This window comes from Anomaloglossus baeobatrachus, chromosome 5, assembly GCF_048569485.1.
Source record: "Anomaloglossus baeobatrachus isolate aAnoBae1 chromosome 5, aAnoBae1.hap1, whole genome shotgun sequence".
Lineage (NCBI taxonomy): Eukaryota > Metazoa > Chordata > Amphibia > Anura > Aromobatidae > Anomaloglossus > Anomaloglossus baeobatrachus.
Window position 1 is genome coordinate 270,705,250 of NC_134357.1, and position 17,763 is coordinate 270,723,012.

Consider the following 17,763-nt stretch of genomic DNA (forward strand, 5'->3'; position numbering starts at 1 on the left):
TGAGCCCCCCCACAGGTCTCCCTGCATACAGTATGAGCCCCCACACAGGCCTCCAATATACAGTATGAGCCCCCCACAAGTCTCCCTGCATACAGTATGAGCCCCCACACAGGCCCCCAATATACAGTATAAGCCCCCCACAGGTCTCCCTGCATACAGTATAAGCCCTCACATAACTGCTCTATATACCAGTATGAGCCCTCACACAGGTTCCTGCATATAGAATGAGCCCCAATACAGGCACCCCACAATCAGTATGAGCCCCGACACAGCCCCCTGTATACAGTATGAGCCCACACACACAGCCCCCTGTATACAGTATGAGCCCCCCCCCACAGGTCTCCCTGCATACAGTATGAGCCCCCTCACAGGCCCCTGTATACAGTATGAGCCCCCTCACAGGCCCCCAATATACAGTATGAGCCCCCCTCCACAGGTCTCCCTGCATACAGTATGAGCCCCCACACAGGCCCCCAATATACAGTATGAGGCCCCCCTCCACAGGTCTCCCTGCATACAGTATGAGCCCCCACACAGGCCCCCAATATACAGTATGAGGGCCCCCCTCCACAGGTCCCCCTGCATACAGTATGAGCCCCCACACAGGCCCCCAATATACAGTAGGAGACCCCCACAGGTCTCCCTGCATACAGTATGAGCCCCCACACAGGCCCCCCAATATACAGTATGAGCCCCCCACAGGTCTTCCTGTATACAGTATGAGCCCCCCACACAGGCCCCCAATATACAGTTTGAGCCCCCCACAGGACTTCCTGTATACAGTATGAGCCCCCCACACAGGCCCCCCTGCATACAGTATAAGCCCCCCACAGGTCTCCCTGCATACAGTATAAGCCCTCACATAACTGCGCTATATACCAGTATGAGCCCTCACACAGGTTCCTGCATATAGAATGAGCCCCAATACAGGCCCCCCACAATCAGTATGAGCCCCGACACAGCCCACTATATACAGTATGAGCCCCCACATAGGCCCTCTACATACAGTATGAGCCCCTATATGCAGCCCCCTATATACAGTATTAGACCCATACAGACCCCTATATACAGTATGAGCCCCTACATACAGTATTAGCCCCCACACAGCCCCATATATACAATATGAGCTCCCACACAGGCTCCTGCATACATTATGAGCCCCCACACATGCCCCCTACATACAGTATGAGCCCTCATAGAGCGCCCAAGATATACAGCTTCATCTTCAGCCCCCAAGATACATTATGAGCCCCCACACAGGTCCCCTACATACAGTATGAGTCCTACATACAGTATGAGCCCTCACACAGACCCCTATATACAGTATGTGCCTCCACACAGGCCCCTACATGCAGTATGAACCCCCACAGGCCCCCTGTATTAAGTGGGAGCCCCAACACATGCCCCTGTATACAATATGAGCCCCCACATAGGTCTCCTATATACACGAGCACAGAAACAGCTCCCCTATATATATATATATAGCATGAGCCCCCACACATCCCCCTACATAGCATTTACGCTCCCACACAGTCCCGATATACAGTCATAGCCGAAAATATTGGCATCCTTGAAATTGTTCAAGAAAATGAAGTATTTCTCCCACAAAAATATTGCAATTACAAATGTTTTGTTATACACATTAAAAAAAAAATTGGTGATTGGTGGAATGAGCTGATGGTTCTGTCCTCCTCTAATGTATTCACTGCAATCTGCTTCCTGGTGATATTGGGCAGCAGCGGCGCAGGGCATGGTGCGGACCCCAGGCCACTGTTTTCAGCCTTTCGCCTGTCTCTGTCTGAAAGCAAGCCTGGATCAGCCAGAGGGCCAGATAGGGCCCAAGGCCTACATTTTGCCCATTACATAAGGATAAGGCTGCACATCAAAGTTAGATAATAGTATAATGCTATAAGCATACTGAAAAACATTGAAGCATACAATGAAAAGGAGGAACGGACCTAGGTAGGTGCCATTTCACACTCACTGCTCTTGTCTCTGTGATCATTGGCAGAGACCATTCCACACACCCTCCAAGTAAGGGAGGAATTGCTTTATTTCCTAATTATATTCCTCTCTGTAAGTTTAACAGAGGTATTGCACTCTGCACTTGTGCTATTACTATTTACAGTGGCACACTTATATACCCCTTATCCTCTGCCATAGTCTGCAGCAGAGTCTTTGCACGGTGGACCCTGACTGTCTGACATTCCTTTGGGTTTTATTATCAGACAGCCCCCCGTAACAAGTATAATGCTATAAGCATACCGAAAAAAAACCCTGCTATATAGAGATATACCTTGACGAGGTTTTGGGGCTCAGTTACATTGATCAATGCGATTGCTAAATATCTCCTTTTTCCAAATATTCATGGCAGGTATGCATTTCATTATTCACACTTTCAAGTTAGCAAGTGGCATTTTTCATTGTATGCTTCAATGTTTTTCGGTATGCTTATAGCATTATACTATTATCTAACTTTGATGTGCAGCCTTGTCCTTATGTACTATGTATTTTTTGGCTTGCACTCATAATATATATTAGTGCTCACTTCAGTTATCCTATTTAGTATACATTTTGCCCATGTCTGGCCCAGACACATCGTTATAGTCACTCTACAGAAGTGCTCACGTAATTACGTCTTGTCTGGCTGGTCATCTAATATAGGAAGAATACTACAGTCTCCGAAAAAATAGCTAAGCAAAGGAAACACACACCTTTATTTTAGCTATGGCAGAAGAATTGGCTACTATTAATTCAAAGAATAGACCCTATTGAGGGCATGTGCCATGCTAGTGATAACACAACAATGTTTATGCTAACACATTCAGTGCCTTGAAAAACTACTGACACCCTGTGAACTTTTCCACATTTTTTCCACTCACAAAGTTAAATGTATTTTATTGGGCTTTTCTGTGATATGCCAACACAAAGCATCAAGTATATGTGACGTGTAAAGGAAATGATACATGGATTTATTAATAATCTGAAAATTGTGACATGCTTTGTTATTTAGTCCATTGTAGATTCACGCCCCTCAATAAGATTGAAAGTGACTAATTGCCTCCGAAAGTCACCAAATTAGTAAATTGAGTCCACCTGTGTGTAATTTATTCACAGTGTAACTACAGGTGTTCTGTGAAGGCCTCGGGAGGTTGGTTTGAGAACATTAGGGATCAAACAGCATCATGAAAACCAAGGAAAACACTGGACAGGTCAGGGATAAAGATGTTGATATGTGTAAAGCAGGGTTAGGTTATAAAAAATAGCCCAAGCTCAGAACATCTCACATAGCATTGTTCAATTCATCATCTAAAAATGGAAGGAGTATGGCACAACTGCAAACCTACCAAGACATTGTCATCCACCTAAACGGATATCCCAAGAAAGGAGAGCACTAATGTGAGAAGAAGCTAAGAGGCATGCTGAAGAGGTCCACATTTCATGTGGGACAACCTTTAGTGATATAAAAATCTGGCCTTTATGGAAGAGTGTCAAAAAGCAAGCCATTTTTTTTTTTTAAAGAAAGTCCCATTTGCAAAAAAAACAAAAACAAATGTAGAGTAGATAGCTAGCATGTGGAAAAAAAAGTATTCTTATCAGAAGAGACCAAAGTAGAACCTTTTGGACTAAATGCAAAACAGTATCTGTGGCAGAAAACTAACACTGCACAGCACCCTGAAAACACCATCCCCACTGTTAGACATGGTGGTGGCAACATCATGCTGTGGGGAAGCTTTTCTTCAGCAGGAAAAGGGAAGCTCGCAAAAGTAAATGGCAAGATTGATGGAGCTAAATACAGGGTAAGCCTGGAGGAAAACCTGGTAAAGGCTGCAAAAGATTTGAGACTGAGGTGAAGGTTCACCTTCCAGCAGGGCAACATAAACATACTGCCAGAGCTACAACGGAATGGCTTAGATCAAAGCATATTCATGTGTGTGAATGGTCCAGTCATGTCCAGACTACATCTCATTGAGAATCTGCGGCAAAACTTGAAAATTGCCGTTCACAGACGCCTCCATCCAATCTCAGAAACCTAGAGCTAGTTTGCAAAGAGAATGTGCAAAAATGTCAGCCTCTAGATGTGCAAAAAAAACCAAAAAGCCAGCACCAAATGTGCACTACAGCACTAAACATTCCAAACTGTACTTATTATAAAAAAAAAAAAAAAAAAAAAAAAATGTTTGCCTTGCTATGCACCCCAATTTGGGATGTATTCCATCTGTCTGGATTTTGGCGGTTGGTGACTGTTCACATTAGGCTAAGTTCACACATCCTGTGTTTTCAATCCGTCAGGTCCGTCAGCAACGGATCAGTCATTTTCAAGATGTCAACTGATGCAACTGATGTGTTTTTCACAGGATTCCTTTCACAGGAATCCTGTGAAAAAACGGATCAGTTGCGTCCGTTACATCCGCTGTGCGTCCATTTTTTGACGGATCAGTCATGATCCGTCTGTGTTTGGGACAGCCCAGTGGGCGTGCCAAGCATGCTGGGCATGCTCAGTAGAGCATGACGGAATCCTGCGCTGGATTCCGTTGTAAGACGGATTACGACGGAATCCAGCACCATAGACATGCATTACAAGCTTGACGGATGGCGACGGATTCCTGCGCGGCGCGTTAATTTTGACGGCCCGAAAAACGTTACATTCTGCGTTGCTCCCCGCTCGGCGGTCAGTCAAAAACGACGGACCGCGACGCAGCGGATGCAACGCAGGGTCATCAGTCGCAATCCGTCACTAATAGAAGTCTATGGGGAAATACAGGATTCCTGCAAAATGTTTTGCAGGATTCCGTAATTCCTCAAGGCGACGGATTGTGACTGATGCAAAACACAGGATGTGTGAACTTAGCCTTAGTCATCAGGCTTTGTCCACAGGCTATTTACTTCATGCAGCATTTGCTTGGACCTGTCCCGCCCCCAGCCATGACTCAGTCATGGGTACGGGATTGAAATAGACCAGGTGAGTGCTGCTAAGAGCAGTTCTACTATTCATATGTGAGGCCGTATGGCACATTTTATAAAAATATTTTAGTGTAGGACTGCTTCAAATGAAATTTGCCGTGACGTGGCGAAGCAGCTCAAGAAATTGCAATTTTTTGCCAAAAATCTCAAAATTTTTAAAATAAGTACAGTTTGGAATGTTTAGTGCTGTAGTGCACATTTGGTGCTGCTTTTGGTTTTTCTTCATTGAATTGGTCGGTGGTTGACCTCCACCTTGCTTTGCACCCCAATTTGGGATGTATTCCATCTGTCTAGATTTTGGCGGTTGGTGACTGTTCACATTGAGTCATCAGGCTTTGTCCACAGGCTATTTACTTCATGCAGCATTTGCTTGGACCTGTCCCACCCACAGCCATGACTCAGTCATGGGTACGGGATTGAAATAGACCAGGTGAGTGCTGCTAAGAGCAGTTCTACTATTCATATGTGAGGCTGTATGGCACATTTTATAAAAATATTTTAGTGTAGGACTGCTTCAAATGAGATTTGCCGTGACGTGGCGAAGCAGCTCAAGAAATTGCAATTTTTTGCCAAAAATCTCAAAATTTTTTATAATAAGTACAGTTTGGAATGTTTAGTGCTGTAGTGCACATTTGGTGCTGGCTTTTTGTTTTTTCTTCTCTAGATGTGCAAAGCTGGTAGAGGCATACCCAAAAGACTTGCAGTAGTAATTGCAGCAAAATGTGGTCCTACAATGTATAACTCAGGGGGCGGAATACAAATAAATCTCACAATTTTCAGATTTCTATTTGTAAAATACCATGTATCACTTTCACAAGTACTTTCTACGTAGTGTTGGTATATTGCGTAATATCCCAATAACGTACAGTGAGAACATCACTCCAGCGTAGGGTTTTTTCAGCACTGTAGTGGTGTTTTAAATCTAAGTCCCCTGTCCCCCGTATGATACTTATTAACCGGAGTTTTCATGCTTTATCGCTGCCACTCCAGCCCAGCAGTGCCATCTTCTGACTGAGATTAAGAAGTGACATCACAAGGCTCAATACAAATGCATGAGAGCCAGAACGAGGCTCCATAGAGTTGTATTGATTTGTGGCCTTCAGCAAACACTGGAGCAGCCGGCAGGTCCGACAGGAGAGGCACCACTCTAGCAGTACTATATAGAAAAAACATTGGAGAGGCGCTTTAACCTCTTCACCACCCGGCAATTTTCTGTTATCGCTTTTTTTTCCAAGAGCCATAACTTTTTTTATTTTTCCAAAGCCATATGAGGGCTTGTTTTTTTGCAAGAGTTGTTTTTTTTTTTAATGCAATGACTAATTTTACCATATCATAAACTGCAAAACAGGAAAGTAGCGCACATTAACAGATCTTTAGATAAAGTATTTCTAAAGATCGCTTATGAGATGCTAATTAGGCCTGTGACTATTTTCAGGAGCATTAGTTCTCCTGGCTAGTAGGCCCACTTATCGTGTTATCATGCCCCTATGGGCGTAATAACCTGCTTTACAATGCCCTGTGTCATGGCAGCGCAATACAAAGCCGTGCTTTGTACCCGTCAGCATTGAGCTCCTATGACGCGGGGACACATATACCCGGCTTCTGAGTAGTGTGCATGGCCAGAGGTTCGGACGACTTCTGATCATGGGCAGTGAGAGTCGGGTACGCATACACCCAGTGTCACAGAAGCTCAATGCTAACTAGGACAAAGCCATGACGCTGGGCATTGTAAAGCACGTTATCACGCCAACAGGGGCATGATAACATGCTAAGTGGGCCTACTAGCCAGGGAACTAACGCTCCTTAAACTAGTCACAGCCCTCATTAGCATCTCATAAACAATCTTTAGAAATACTTCATCTAAAAACCTGTTAATGTGCGCTACTTTCCTATTTTCCAGTACACTATATGGTAAAATGAATAGTTTCTTTCAAAAGAACAACTCCTCCCGCAAAAAATAAGCTACCATATGGCTATGGAAAAAAAAACACCCATGTATGGCTTTTGGAAATAAAAACGAAAATTGTCGGGTGGTGAAGAGGTTAAAACACCACTCCAGCGTCTTTTTCTATAGGACTGCCGGTATGTGTGAAAACAGAAGTCGTAAATACTGGAGACACGAATGTGAGAAGGAGGCTTAAGAGGCAGCACTGGGTGGGGAATAGAGCCGGAGTGACAGAGGCTTGGGAAGATCTTTATGGGCAGCACTGGGTGGGGAATAGAGCCAGAGTGACAGAGGCTTGGGAAGAGCTTTATGGGCAGCACTGGGTGGGGAATAGGGCCGGAGTGACAGAGGCTTGGGAAGAGCTTTAGGGGAAGCACTGGGTGGGGAATAGAGCCGGAGTGACAGAGGCTTGGGAAGAGCTTTATGGGCAGCACTGGGTGGGGAATAGAGCCAGAGTGACGGAGGCTTGGGAAGAGCTTTATGGGCAGCACTGGGTGGGGAATAGGGCCGGAGTGACAGAGGCTTGGGAAGAGCTTTAGGGGAAGCACTGGGTGGGGAATAGAGCCGGAGTGCCAGAGGCTTGGGAAGAGCTTTAGGAGGCGGCGCTGGGCAGGGAATAGAGACAGAGTGACATAGGCTTGGGAAGAGCTTTAGGAGGCGGCGCTGGGCAGGGAATAGAGCCAGAGTGAGTTAGGCTTGGGAAGAGCTTTAAGAGGCCCAAAAGCCCTTCAGCCTCATTTGCATACAATACAAATGCTGATTTCTCAGTAACAGAGCAATGGACTGGCCATGTTAAGGTGGTGTCACACACAGCGACAACAACATCGCTGCTACGTCACCATTTTCTGTGACGTTGCAGCGACGTCCCGTCGCTGTGTGTGACATCCGGCAACGAGCTGGCCCCTGCTGTGAGGTCGCCGCTCGTTGCTGAATGTCCAGCTTCATTTTTTGGTTGTCGCTCTCCCGCTGTGACGCACACATCGCTGTGTGTGACAGCGAGAGAGCGACGAAATGAAGCGAGCAGAGAGCAGGAGCCGGCACTGGCAGCTGCGGTAAGCTGTAACCAAGGTAAACATCGGGTAACCAAGGTGGTTACCCGATATTTACCTTCGTTACCAGCCTCCGCCGCTCTCACTGTCAGTGCCGGCCCCTGCTCTCTGCACTGTGACATGTAGCTGCAGTACACATCGTGTAATTAACCCGATGTGTGCTGTAGCTAGGAGAGCAGGGAGCCAGCGCTCAGTGTGCGCGGCTCCCTGCTCTCTGCACATGTAGCACAGCGACGTTATGATCGCTGCTGCTTCTGCTGTGTTTGACAGCTAAGCAGCGATCATAACAGCGACTTACAAGGTCGCTGCTACGTCACAGAAAATGGTGACGTAACAGCGACGTCGTTGTCGCCGTCGTTTAGTGTGACCCCAGCTTTAGGCTATGCTCACACAGGGCGTTGCTGCTGTGTTTGTTCTGCAGTAAACTGTGGTAAAACCTCATGTCTTGGCAGGAGCTAACCTGCGGTTTTTCTGTGGGGGGGTGTCAGCATTTCTTAACTTCCTCATTGATTTGTAAGGGTGGAAAACCGCTGCGAAACTGCGGCAAAAACGGTGAAAGAATTGACAAGCTCATTCTTCAAAAAACGCAGCAAAAAACAAAAAGGATGACATTTCAGTCAGGAAAAAAAAAAAAAAATGTTTTGTGTGTTTCTTCCAATGAAGAAATCATGCAAAAAAAAACGCTGCAAAAAAAACCACTGCAAAAACGCCGTGTGTGAACAAAGTCCGGCCTTGTCTGTGATGGAGGCACATGCACATATAAGTATATGGGCTGAAATCCTGTGAGGCTTTCTATGCAGAGGTCACAGGTCTATACACTGCGTGACCCGCAGGTGATAACAGGCAGCTGACACCCATGGAGGGGCACATGTGGCAATCACTGGGCCACACTGCTATAGTGGCCAGGGTTGGCACTGGGGAGCGCACCGCTGCTGCCATACACCCCACGCGGCCCGCACCGCTGCTGCCATACACCCCACGCGGCCCGCACCGCTGCTGCCATGCACCCCACGCGGCCCGCACCGCTGCTGCCATGCACCCCGCACCGCTGCTGCCATGCACCCCGCACCGCTGCTGCCATGCACCCCGCACCGCTGCTGCCATGCACCCCGCACCGCTGCTGCCATGCACCCCGCACCGCTGCTGCCATACACCCCGCACCGCTGCTGCCATACACCCCACACGGCCCGCACCGCTGCTGCCATGCACCCCGCACCGCTGCTGCCATACACCCCGCACCGCTGCTGCCATACACCCCACACGGCCCGCACCGCTGCTGCCATGCACCCCACACCGCTGCTGCCATGCACCCCGCACCGCTGCTGCCATGCACCCCGCACCGCTGCTGCCATGCACCCCGCACCGCTGCTGCCATGCACCCCGCACCGCTGCTGCCATGCACCCCGCACCGCTGCTGCCATGCACCCCGCACCGCTGCTGCCATGCACCCCGCACCGCTGCTGCCATACACCCCGCACCGCTGCTGCCATACACCCCGCACCGCTGCTGCCATACACCCCGCACCGCTGCTGCCATACACCCCGCACCGCTGCTGCCATACACCCCGCACCGCTGCTGCCATACACCCCGCACCGCTGCTGCCATACACCCCACACAGCCCGCACCGCTGCTGCCATGCACCCCGCACCGCTGCTGCCATACACCCCGCACCGCTGCTGCCATACACCCCGCACCGCTGCTGCCATACACCCCACACGGCCCGCACCGCTGCTGCCATACACCCCGCACCGCTGCTGCCATACACCCCGCACCGCTGCTGCCATACACCCCACACGGCCCGCACCGCTGCTGCCATACACCCCACACCGCTGCTGCCATGCACCCCACACCGCTGCTGCCATGCACCCCACACCGCTGCTGCCATGCACCCCGCACCGCTGCTGCCATGCACCCCGCACCGCTGCTGCCATGCACCCCGCACCGCTGCTGCCATGCACCCCGCACCGCTGCTGCCATGCACCCCGCACCGCTGCTGCCATGCACCCCGCACCGCTGCTGCCATGCACCCCGCACCGCTGCTGCCATACACCCCGCACCGCTGCTGCCATACACCCCGCACCGCTGCTGCCATACACCCCACACGGCCCGCACCGCTGCTGCCATGCACCCCGCACCGCTGCTGCCATACACCCCGCACCGCTGCTGCCATACACCCCACACGGCCCGCACCGCTGCTGCCATACACCCCGCACCGCTGCTGCCATACACCCCGCACCGCTGCTGCCATACACCCCACACGGCCCGCACCGCTGCTGCCATACACCCCACACGGCCCGCACCGCTGCTGCCATACACCCCACACGGCCCGCGCCGCAATGCCGTGTATGATGCCCCTGTCCAGCTCACCGCTGCTGCCAGTCACTTCGCTCTTATTCGGCGCCGTTCGCCTCCCATCATTGAATATGCTGCGGGTCATAGAATCTAACTGGCGACGGACGGCCCCGGGCAGCGCCATACTGGATTCTCAACAGTCAAAGCTTGGAGTCCGGTTTCCATAACAACATGCGTATCCGGTGAAAGAGGACAATTACCGCGCATGTGTCACTTTCCTTTCAGCGCTGATTGCAGCGTTAATGTGGCAGTCTACAGTGCGCATGCGCTCTACGTTTTGGGAGCTTGTTTAGGGTTGAGCCTAGAATGTACGGGCTCCTTCCAGGTTAGTGGGCGTGACCAGCTAGGATAGTGGGAGTCACTCTCTTGATTGGTGGGCTTGGTGACGTTTTCTCCTGTTCACTATTATCATGCAAGGGGGGCTTCGCCCCTCTCCCCCCTTCCCTGCACCGGTCTCACCCCAGACCCCCGCTTCTATTATAATAACTCCATGCCCACGTGGACTTAGAAAAAGAATATTAATTATGCCGTCTGTAAAGCATCGGGCTGTATTTTGAACACGCCCCCTACACGTGACAAATTACGTCATACCAGGAAGGAGCCCGTACATTCTAGCATCTATCCACCGAATTAGTGCTGGTGTGGTATGTACGGCTCCATCTATGTCATTCTGTATCCATGTACATTCATATCACGGGTACAAGCCTGTATATAGCAAGTGAGTGTATAATGTGTCTATGTCTGGTGCCTTCTCTGCCCCCTTATACAGTAAGTATCTACTGCCCCCATTTACCTCCTCCCTCGGATGTCTCCTTATGTACTGTAAGATTGTTCCCAGCTTCCTCTACCCCATAATGTTCAACGTCTCCACTACCCTCCATGTCTAAAGAACGACTACTGCCCTTCATATCTAAAGAATTTCTCCACTGCCCTGCTAGATACAAGATGCCTTTGGTCTGCTGTCCTGGTGTGCAAGACTCCTCCGCTGCCCCCCAACGTGCAAGACTCCTCCGCTGCCCCCCAACGTGCAGGACTCCTCCGCTGCCCCCCAACGTGCAGGACTCCTCCGCTGCCCCCCAACGTGCAGGACTCCTCCGCTGCCCCCCAACGTGCAAGACTCCTCCGCTGCCCCCCAACGTACAGGACTCCTCCGCTGCCCCCCAACGTACAGAACTCCTCCGCTGCCCCCCAACGTGCAGGACTCCTCCGCTGCCCCCCAACGTGCAGGACTCCTCCGCTGCCCCCCAACGTGCAGAACTCCTCCGCTGCCCCCCAACGTGCAGGACTCCTCCACTACCCCCCAACGTGCAGGACTCCTCCGCTGCCCCCCAACGTGCAGGACTCCTCCGCTGCCCCCCAACGTGCAGGACTCCTCCGCTGCCCCCCGACGTGCAGGACTCCTCCGCTGCCCCCCGACGTGCAGGACTCCTCCGCTGCCCCCCAACGTACAGGACTCCTCCGCTGTCCCCCCAACGTACAGGACTCCTCCGCTGCCCCCCAACGTGCAGAACTCCTCCTCTGCCCTCCAACGTACAGGACTCCTTCGCTGCCCCCCAACGTACTGGACTCCTCCGCTGTCCCCCAACGTACAGGACTCCTCCGCTGCCCCCCTCATGTACAGGACTCCTCCGCTGCCCCCCTCATGTACAGGACTCCTCCGCTGCCCCCCTCATGTACAGGACTCCTCCGCTGCCCCCCTCATGTACAGGACTCCTTTGCTGTCCCCCAACGTACAGGACTCCTCCGCTGCCCCCCAACGTACAGGACTCCTCCGCTGACCCCCAACGTACAGGTCCCCTCACGTACAGGACTCCTCCGCTGCCCCCCTCACGTACAGGACTCCTCCGCTGCCCCCCTCACGTACAGGACTCCTCCGCTGCCCCCCTCACGTACAGGACTCCTCCGCTGTCCCCCTCACGTACAGGACTCCTCCGCTGCCCGCCCCCCTCACGTACAGGACTCCTCCGCTGCCCGCCCCCCTCACGTACAGGACTCCTCCGCTGCCCGCCCCCCTCACGTACAGGACTCCTCCGCTGCCCGCCCCCCTCACGTACAGGACTCCTCCGCTGCCCGCCCCCCTCACGTACAGGACTCCTCCGCTGCCCGCCCCCCTCACGTACAGGACTCCTCCGCTGCCCGCCCCCCTCACGTACAGGACTCCTCCGCTGCCCGCCCCCCTCACGTACAGGACTCCTCCGCTGCCCGCCCCCCTCACGTACAGGACTCCTCCGCTGCCCGCCCCCCTCACGTACAGGACTCCTCCGCTGCCCGCCCCCCTCACGTACAGGACTCCTCCGCTGCCCGCCCCCCTCACGTACAGGACTCCTCCGCTGCCCGCCCCCCTCACGTACAGGACTCCTCCGCTGCCCGCCCCCCTCACGTACAGGACTCCTCCGCTGCCCGCCCCCCTCACGTACAGGACTCCTCCGCTGCCCGCCCCCCTCACGTACAGGACTCCTCCGCTGCCCGCCCCCCTCACGTACAGGACTCCTCCGCTGCCCGCCCCCCTCACGTACAGGACTCCTCCGCTGCCCGCCCCCCTCACGTACAGGACTCCTCCGCTGTCCGCCCCCCTCACGTACAGGACTCCTCCGCTGCCCGCCCCCCCTCACGTACAGGACTCCTCCGCTGCCCGCCCCACTCAAGTACAGGACTCTTCTGCTGCCCGCCCCCTCACGTACAGGACTCCTCTGCTGCCCGCCCCACTCACGTACAGGACTCCTCTGCTGCCCGCCCCCCTCACGTACAGGACTCTTCCGCTGCCCCATTGACATCATCCCTTTGACATCGCCTTATATGCAGGATGCTTGTTTTCAACCATGTAGAGCTCACCGTCTCTCCTGTACTTCAACGTCAAGGCTACCTCCATGTATATAGAGTGACTAAGTTGTCCTATATTTCTTCCATTGTTATTCAGGGCAGAATCCATACTGAAAATCCATATTAAAAAAGACACTGTCCTGTGTGGATGACAGGGAGCCCCATTATCACATGTAATTCATAATGTTTACCTATATTCATTATGGTGGTGCTGTGGATTTTCCTGATATTCGGACTAGCGTTCTTCATTTTGGCTTTTATACATTGCATACTCAGGATTATGGATCTTTTCTACATTTAAGTTTCCTACTTGTAAAATATTGGTTCATTCCCTTCAAGGTGCAGTAAAGATGGATGAAGAAAGAAGCAAGAAGATATTACACCTCAGCCTCGAGATCATCTACCTGCTAATAGGGGATGTAAGAAACTGGGAATGATACCATGTTACGTCCCTTTGTGACTGCTAAGAAATAGGGGCACGATGGCAGAGGTGAGGGAGTGTGGGGATGTGTATAGTGATATTTGTGTGTTTCCGTGCATGCACAGGAATACACAGTGGTGAGGAAGATTCCCGATAACTGTGTGACCACCAGATGTCCTCAAGTGTTGGGAGTACGGCACACGACCCAGAGCCCTATCGCAGAGCCTCCACCTCACTCTCTAATACCCGAGTACAGTGAGCAGAAGATCCTGGACCTCACCAACAAGATGATTGAGCTGCTGACTGGAGAGGTGAGCGCTGCTGGGAACACTGGGACATTATACAGTAACACAAGGGACGATGTGTCTGGTGATGACTGTATCATTGTGTGTCAGGTTCCTATAAGGTGTCAGGATGTCACTGTCCATTTCTCCATGGAGGAGTGGGAGTATGTAGAAGAGCACAAGGATCTGTACAGAGACGTCATGATGGAGGACCACCAGCAACCAACATCACCAGGTAAGAGGAAGCTTCAGTGTAAAGTAAGAGGTGATTTAAGGGGTCTTCAGATGAACAAATTATACTATTTGGGTTAAGAGTGAGTGTAATCTTACTATTTAGTGTTTTTTTCTGGGATAAACAATCTAATATATAAAGCTCAGTGTGTGTGTGTGTGTGTGTGTGTGTGTGTGTGCGTGTGCGTGTGTGTGCGTGTGTGTCCCCGCTAAAGGAATCCGCACCGTCGCATTTACAATCATGAAATTTTGCACAGACGCCCTATGTGACCCAGGGAACGTCATAACTATGTTTTGACGAGAAAAATTAACCCCGCGCTTTACAGTTACTCCCAAAAATACTGCCTCCATTAATTTGAATGGAGCTAGGAGATACGGGCTATTAATAGCAACTGTCAGTGGTTGATATAGGAACAAAATAAACTGTTAGTATAAGAAGCTTATGTGTGAGTGAGAGACAGAAAAAGACAGACAGACCGAGACACAGACAGAGACTGCCGGGCAAAGAGACTGCCGGGCAAAGAGACTGCCGGGCAAAGAGACTGCCGGGCAAAGAGACTGCCGGGCAAGGAGACTGCCGGGCAAGGAGACTGCCGGGCAAGGAGACTGCCGGGCAAGGAGACTGCCGGGCAAAGAGACTGCCGGGCAAAGAGACTGCCGGGCAAGGAGACTGCCGGGCAAGGAGACTGCCGGGCAAGGAGACTGCCGGGCAAGGAGACTGCCGGGCAAGGAGACTGCCGGGCAAAGAGACTGCCGGGCAAAGAGACTGCCGGGCAAAGAGACTGCCGGGCAAGGAGACTGCCGGGCAAGGAGACTGCCGGGCAAGGAGACTGCCGGGCAAGGAGACTGCCGGGCAAGGAGACTGCCGGGCAAGGAGACTGCCGGGCAAGGAGACAGCCTTGGAAAGAGAGACAGGCAGACACAGAGAAAGAGAGAGACACAGAGATAGAGAGAGACTGATACAGACAGAGACAGACAGAAACTCAAAGAGACATAGTTACTATCCCGGGCAACGCCCGGGTACTATAGCTAGCATTGAATATAGCAGTAAATTCACTAGTAACATATACTAATTCACAGGGTGAACCCTTATTAAATTGCAATATTTCTTAAATATCTGTTAATGGGGATTTCTAGGTATAAGTGTCTTCAGCCTTGCTCTAAGATAAATTATTAAAGGAAAGGTGTCGTCAAAAAAAAAAAAAGATTTCAATAACTGAACAAATGTAAAGTAATAATGTTTTAATGTTTAGTTTAAATATTATTTTTTTTTAATTGAGCAAAATAAAAAAAAAAAAAAAATGAAAAAGTTTGATATTTTCCACTGTTAAACACTAGGGGGAGCAGCTACTGAAATCCTACTGAATTTCCACTGTAGAAAAAGCTCAGATTACAGCCTGCCGTAAAGTGGGCGGAGTCTGCTCTCCTGTATGTGGTGGCGCCTCCCTCCTCCTAATCTGAGTGTATACAACAGATAACAGAGAATGACATGCAGGGACACAGTGCAGAGCCATTTTGTTGGTGACCAGAAATGTCTAAAGTGTCACCAAGGACAGCAGGAGTATCACACAGGATAGGATTAGATACATAACTCAGCAGACAGTATCACATAGGATAAGATTAGATACACTGCTCTGCAGGAGTATCACACAGGACAGGATTAGATACATGGCCCTGCAGACAGTATCATACAGGAGGATTAGATGCACAGCTCAGCAGACAGTATCATACAGGATAGGATTAGATACACAGCTCAGCAGACAGTATCACACAGGAGAGGATTAGATACACAGCATTGCAGACCATATCACAAAGCAGAGGATTAGATACAGCTCAGTAGACAGTACCACACAGGAGAGGATTAGATACACAGCTCAGCAGACAGTACCACACAGGAGAGGATTAGATACACAGCAGTGGAGACCATATCACACAGCAGAGGATTAGATACACAGCTCAGCAGACAGTATCACACAGGAGAGGATTAGATACACAGCAGTGCAGACCATATTACACAGCGGAGGATTAGATACACAGCTCAGCAGACAGTATCAAACAGGAGAGGATTAGATACACAGCAGTGCAGACCATATCACAGAGTAGAGGATTAGATACACAGCTCAGCAGACAGCATCACACAGGAGAGGATTAGATACAGCAGTGCAGACCATATCACACAGGAGAGGATTAGATACACAGCAGTGCAGACCATATCACAGAGTAGAGGATTAGATACGCAGCTCAGCAGACAGTATCACACAGGAGAGGATTAGATACACAGCAGTGCAGACCATATTACACAGCAGAGGATTAGATACACAGCTCAGCAGACAGTATCACACAACATAGGATTAGATACACGGCTCAGCAGACAGTATCACACGGGAGAGGATTAGATACACAGCTCAGCACACAGTATCACACAACATAGGATTAGATACAAAGCCCTGCAGACAGTATCACACAGGAAAGGATTAGATACACAGCTCAGCAGACAGTATCACACAGGATAGGATTAGATACACAGCTCAGCAGACAGTATCAAACGATAGTATTAGATACACAGCTATGCAGACAGTATCACACAGGAGAGTATTAGATACACAGCCCTGCAGACAGTATCACACAGGAGAGGATTAGATGCTCAGCAGACAGTATCACACAACATAGGATTAGATACACAGCTCAGCAGACAGTATCACACAGGAGAGGATTAGATACACAGCTCAGCACACAGTATCACACAGGAGAGGATTAGATACACAGCTCAGCAGACCATATCACACAGCAGAGGATTAGATACACAGCTTTGCAGACATCACAGGATAGGATTAGATACACAGCTCAGCAGACTATCACACAGGATAGGATTAGATACACAGCTCAGCAGACAGTATCACACAGCAGAGGATTAGATACACAGCTTTGCAGACATCACACAGGATAGGATAAGATACACAGCTCAGCACAGTATCTCAAAGGAGAGGATTAGATACACAGCTCAGCAGACCATATCACACAGCAGAGGATTAGATACACAGCTTTGCAGACATCACAGGATAGGATTAGATACACAGCTCAGCACACAGTATCACACAGGAGAGGATTAGATACACAGCTCAGCAGACAGTATCATACAGGAGAGGATTAGATACACAGCCCTGCAGACAGTATCACACAGGAGAGGATTAGATACACAGCTGTGCAGACAGTATCACACAGGATAGGATTAGATACACAGCTCAGCAGACAGTATCACACAGGAGAGGATTAGATACACAGCTCAGCACACAGTATCACACAGGAGAGGATTAGATACACAGCTCAGCAGACCATATCACACAGCAAAGGATTAGATACACAGCTCAGTAGACAGTATCACACAGGATAGGATTAGATACACAGCTCAGCAGACAGTATCACATAGGATAAGATTAGATACACTGCTCTGCAGGAGTATCACACAGGACAGGATTAGATACATGGCCCTGCAGACAGTATCATACAGGAGGATTAGATGCACAGCTCAGCAGACAGTATCATACAGGATAGGATTAGATACACAGCTCAGCAGACAGTATCACACAGGAGAGGATTAGATACACAGCATTGCAGACCATATCACAAAGCAGAGGATTAGATACAGCTCAGTAGACAGTACCACACAGGAGAGGATTAGATACACAGCTCAGCAGA

At 50.4% G+C, this 17,763-nt stretch overlaps 2 protein-coding genes across 4 annotated transcripts in view; one reads left to right on the forward strand and one right to left on the reverse strand.

The window, feature by feature from the left end:
* The window catches only part of TMEM17 (transmembrane protein 17), a 31,514-nt gene extending 20,928 nt beyond the window's left edge, over positions 1-10,586 (reverse strand). The window contains exon 1 of one of the 2 annotated variants that reach the window (XM_075349499.1): positions 10,512-10,586. In XM_075349499.1, coding sequence (XP_075205614.1) covers positions 10,512-10,518 — 7 coding nt within the window. In that variant the 5' untranslated portion in view covers positions 10,519-10,586. The other variant, XM_075349498.1, reaches the window with a different exon arrangement.
* A 298-nt stretch (positions 10,587-10,884) lies between these two features.
* The window catches only part of LOC142311253 (uncharacterized), a 37,080-nt gene continuing 30,201 nt past the window's right edge, over positions 10,885-17,763 (forward strand). The window contains exons 1-4 of one of the 2 annotated variants that reach the window (XM_075349490.1): positions 10,885-10,955; positions 13,471-13,550; positions 13,678-13,863; positions 13,948-14,071. In XM_075349490.1, coding sequence (XP_075205605.1) covers positions 13,482-13,550; positions 13,678-13,863; positions 13,948-14,071 — 379 coding nt within the window. In that variant the 5' untranslated portion in view covers positions 10,885-10,955; positions 13,471-13,481. Of the gene's footprint in view, positions 11,030-13,470; positions 13,551-13,677; positions 13,864-13,947; positions 14,072-17,763 lie in introns of both variants that reach the window. The other variant, XM_075349489.1, reaches the window with a different exon arrangement.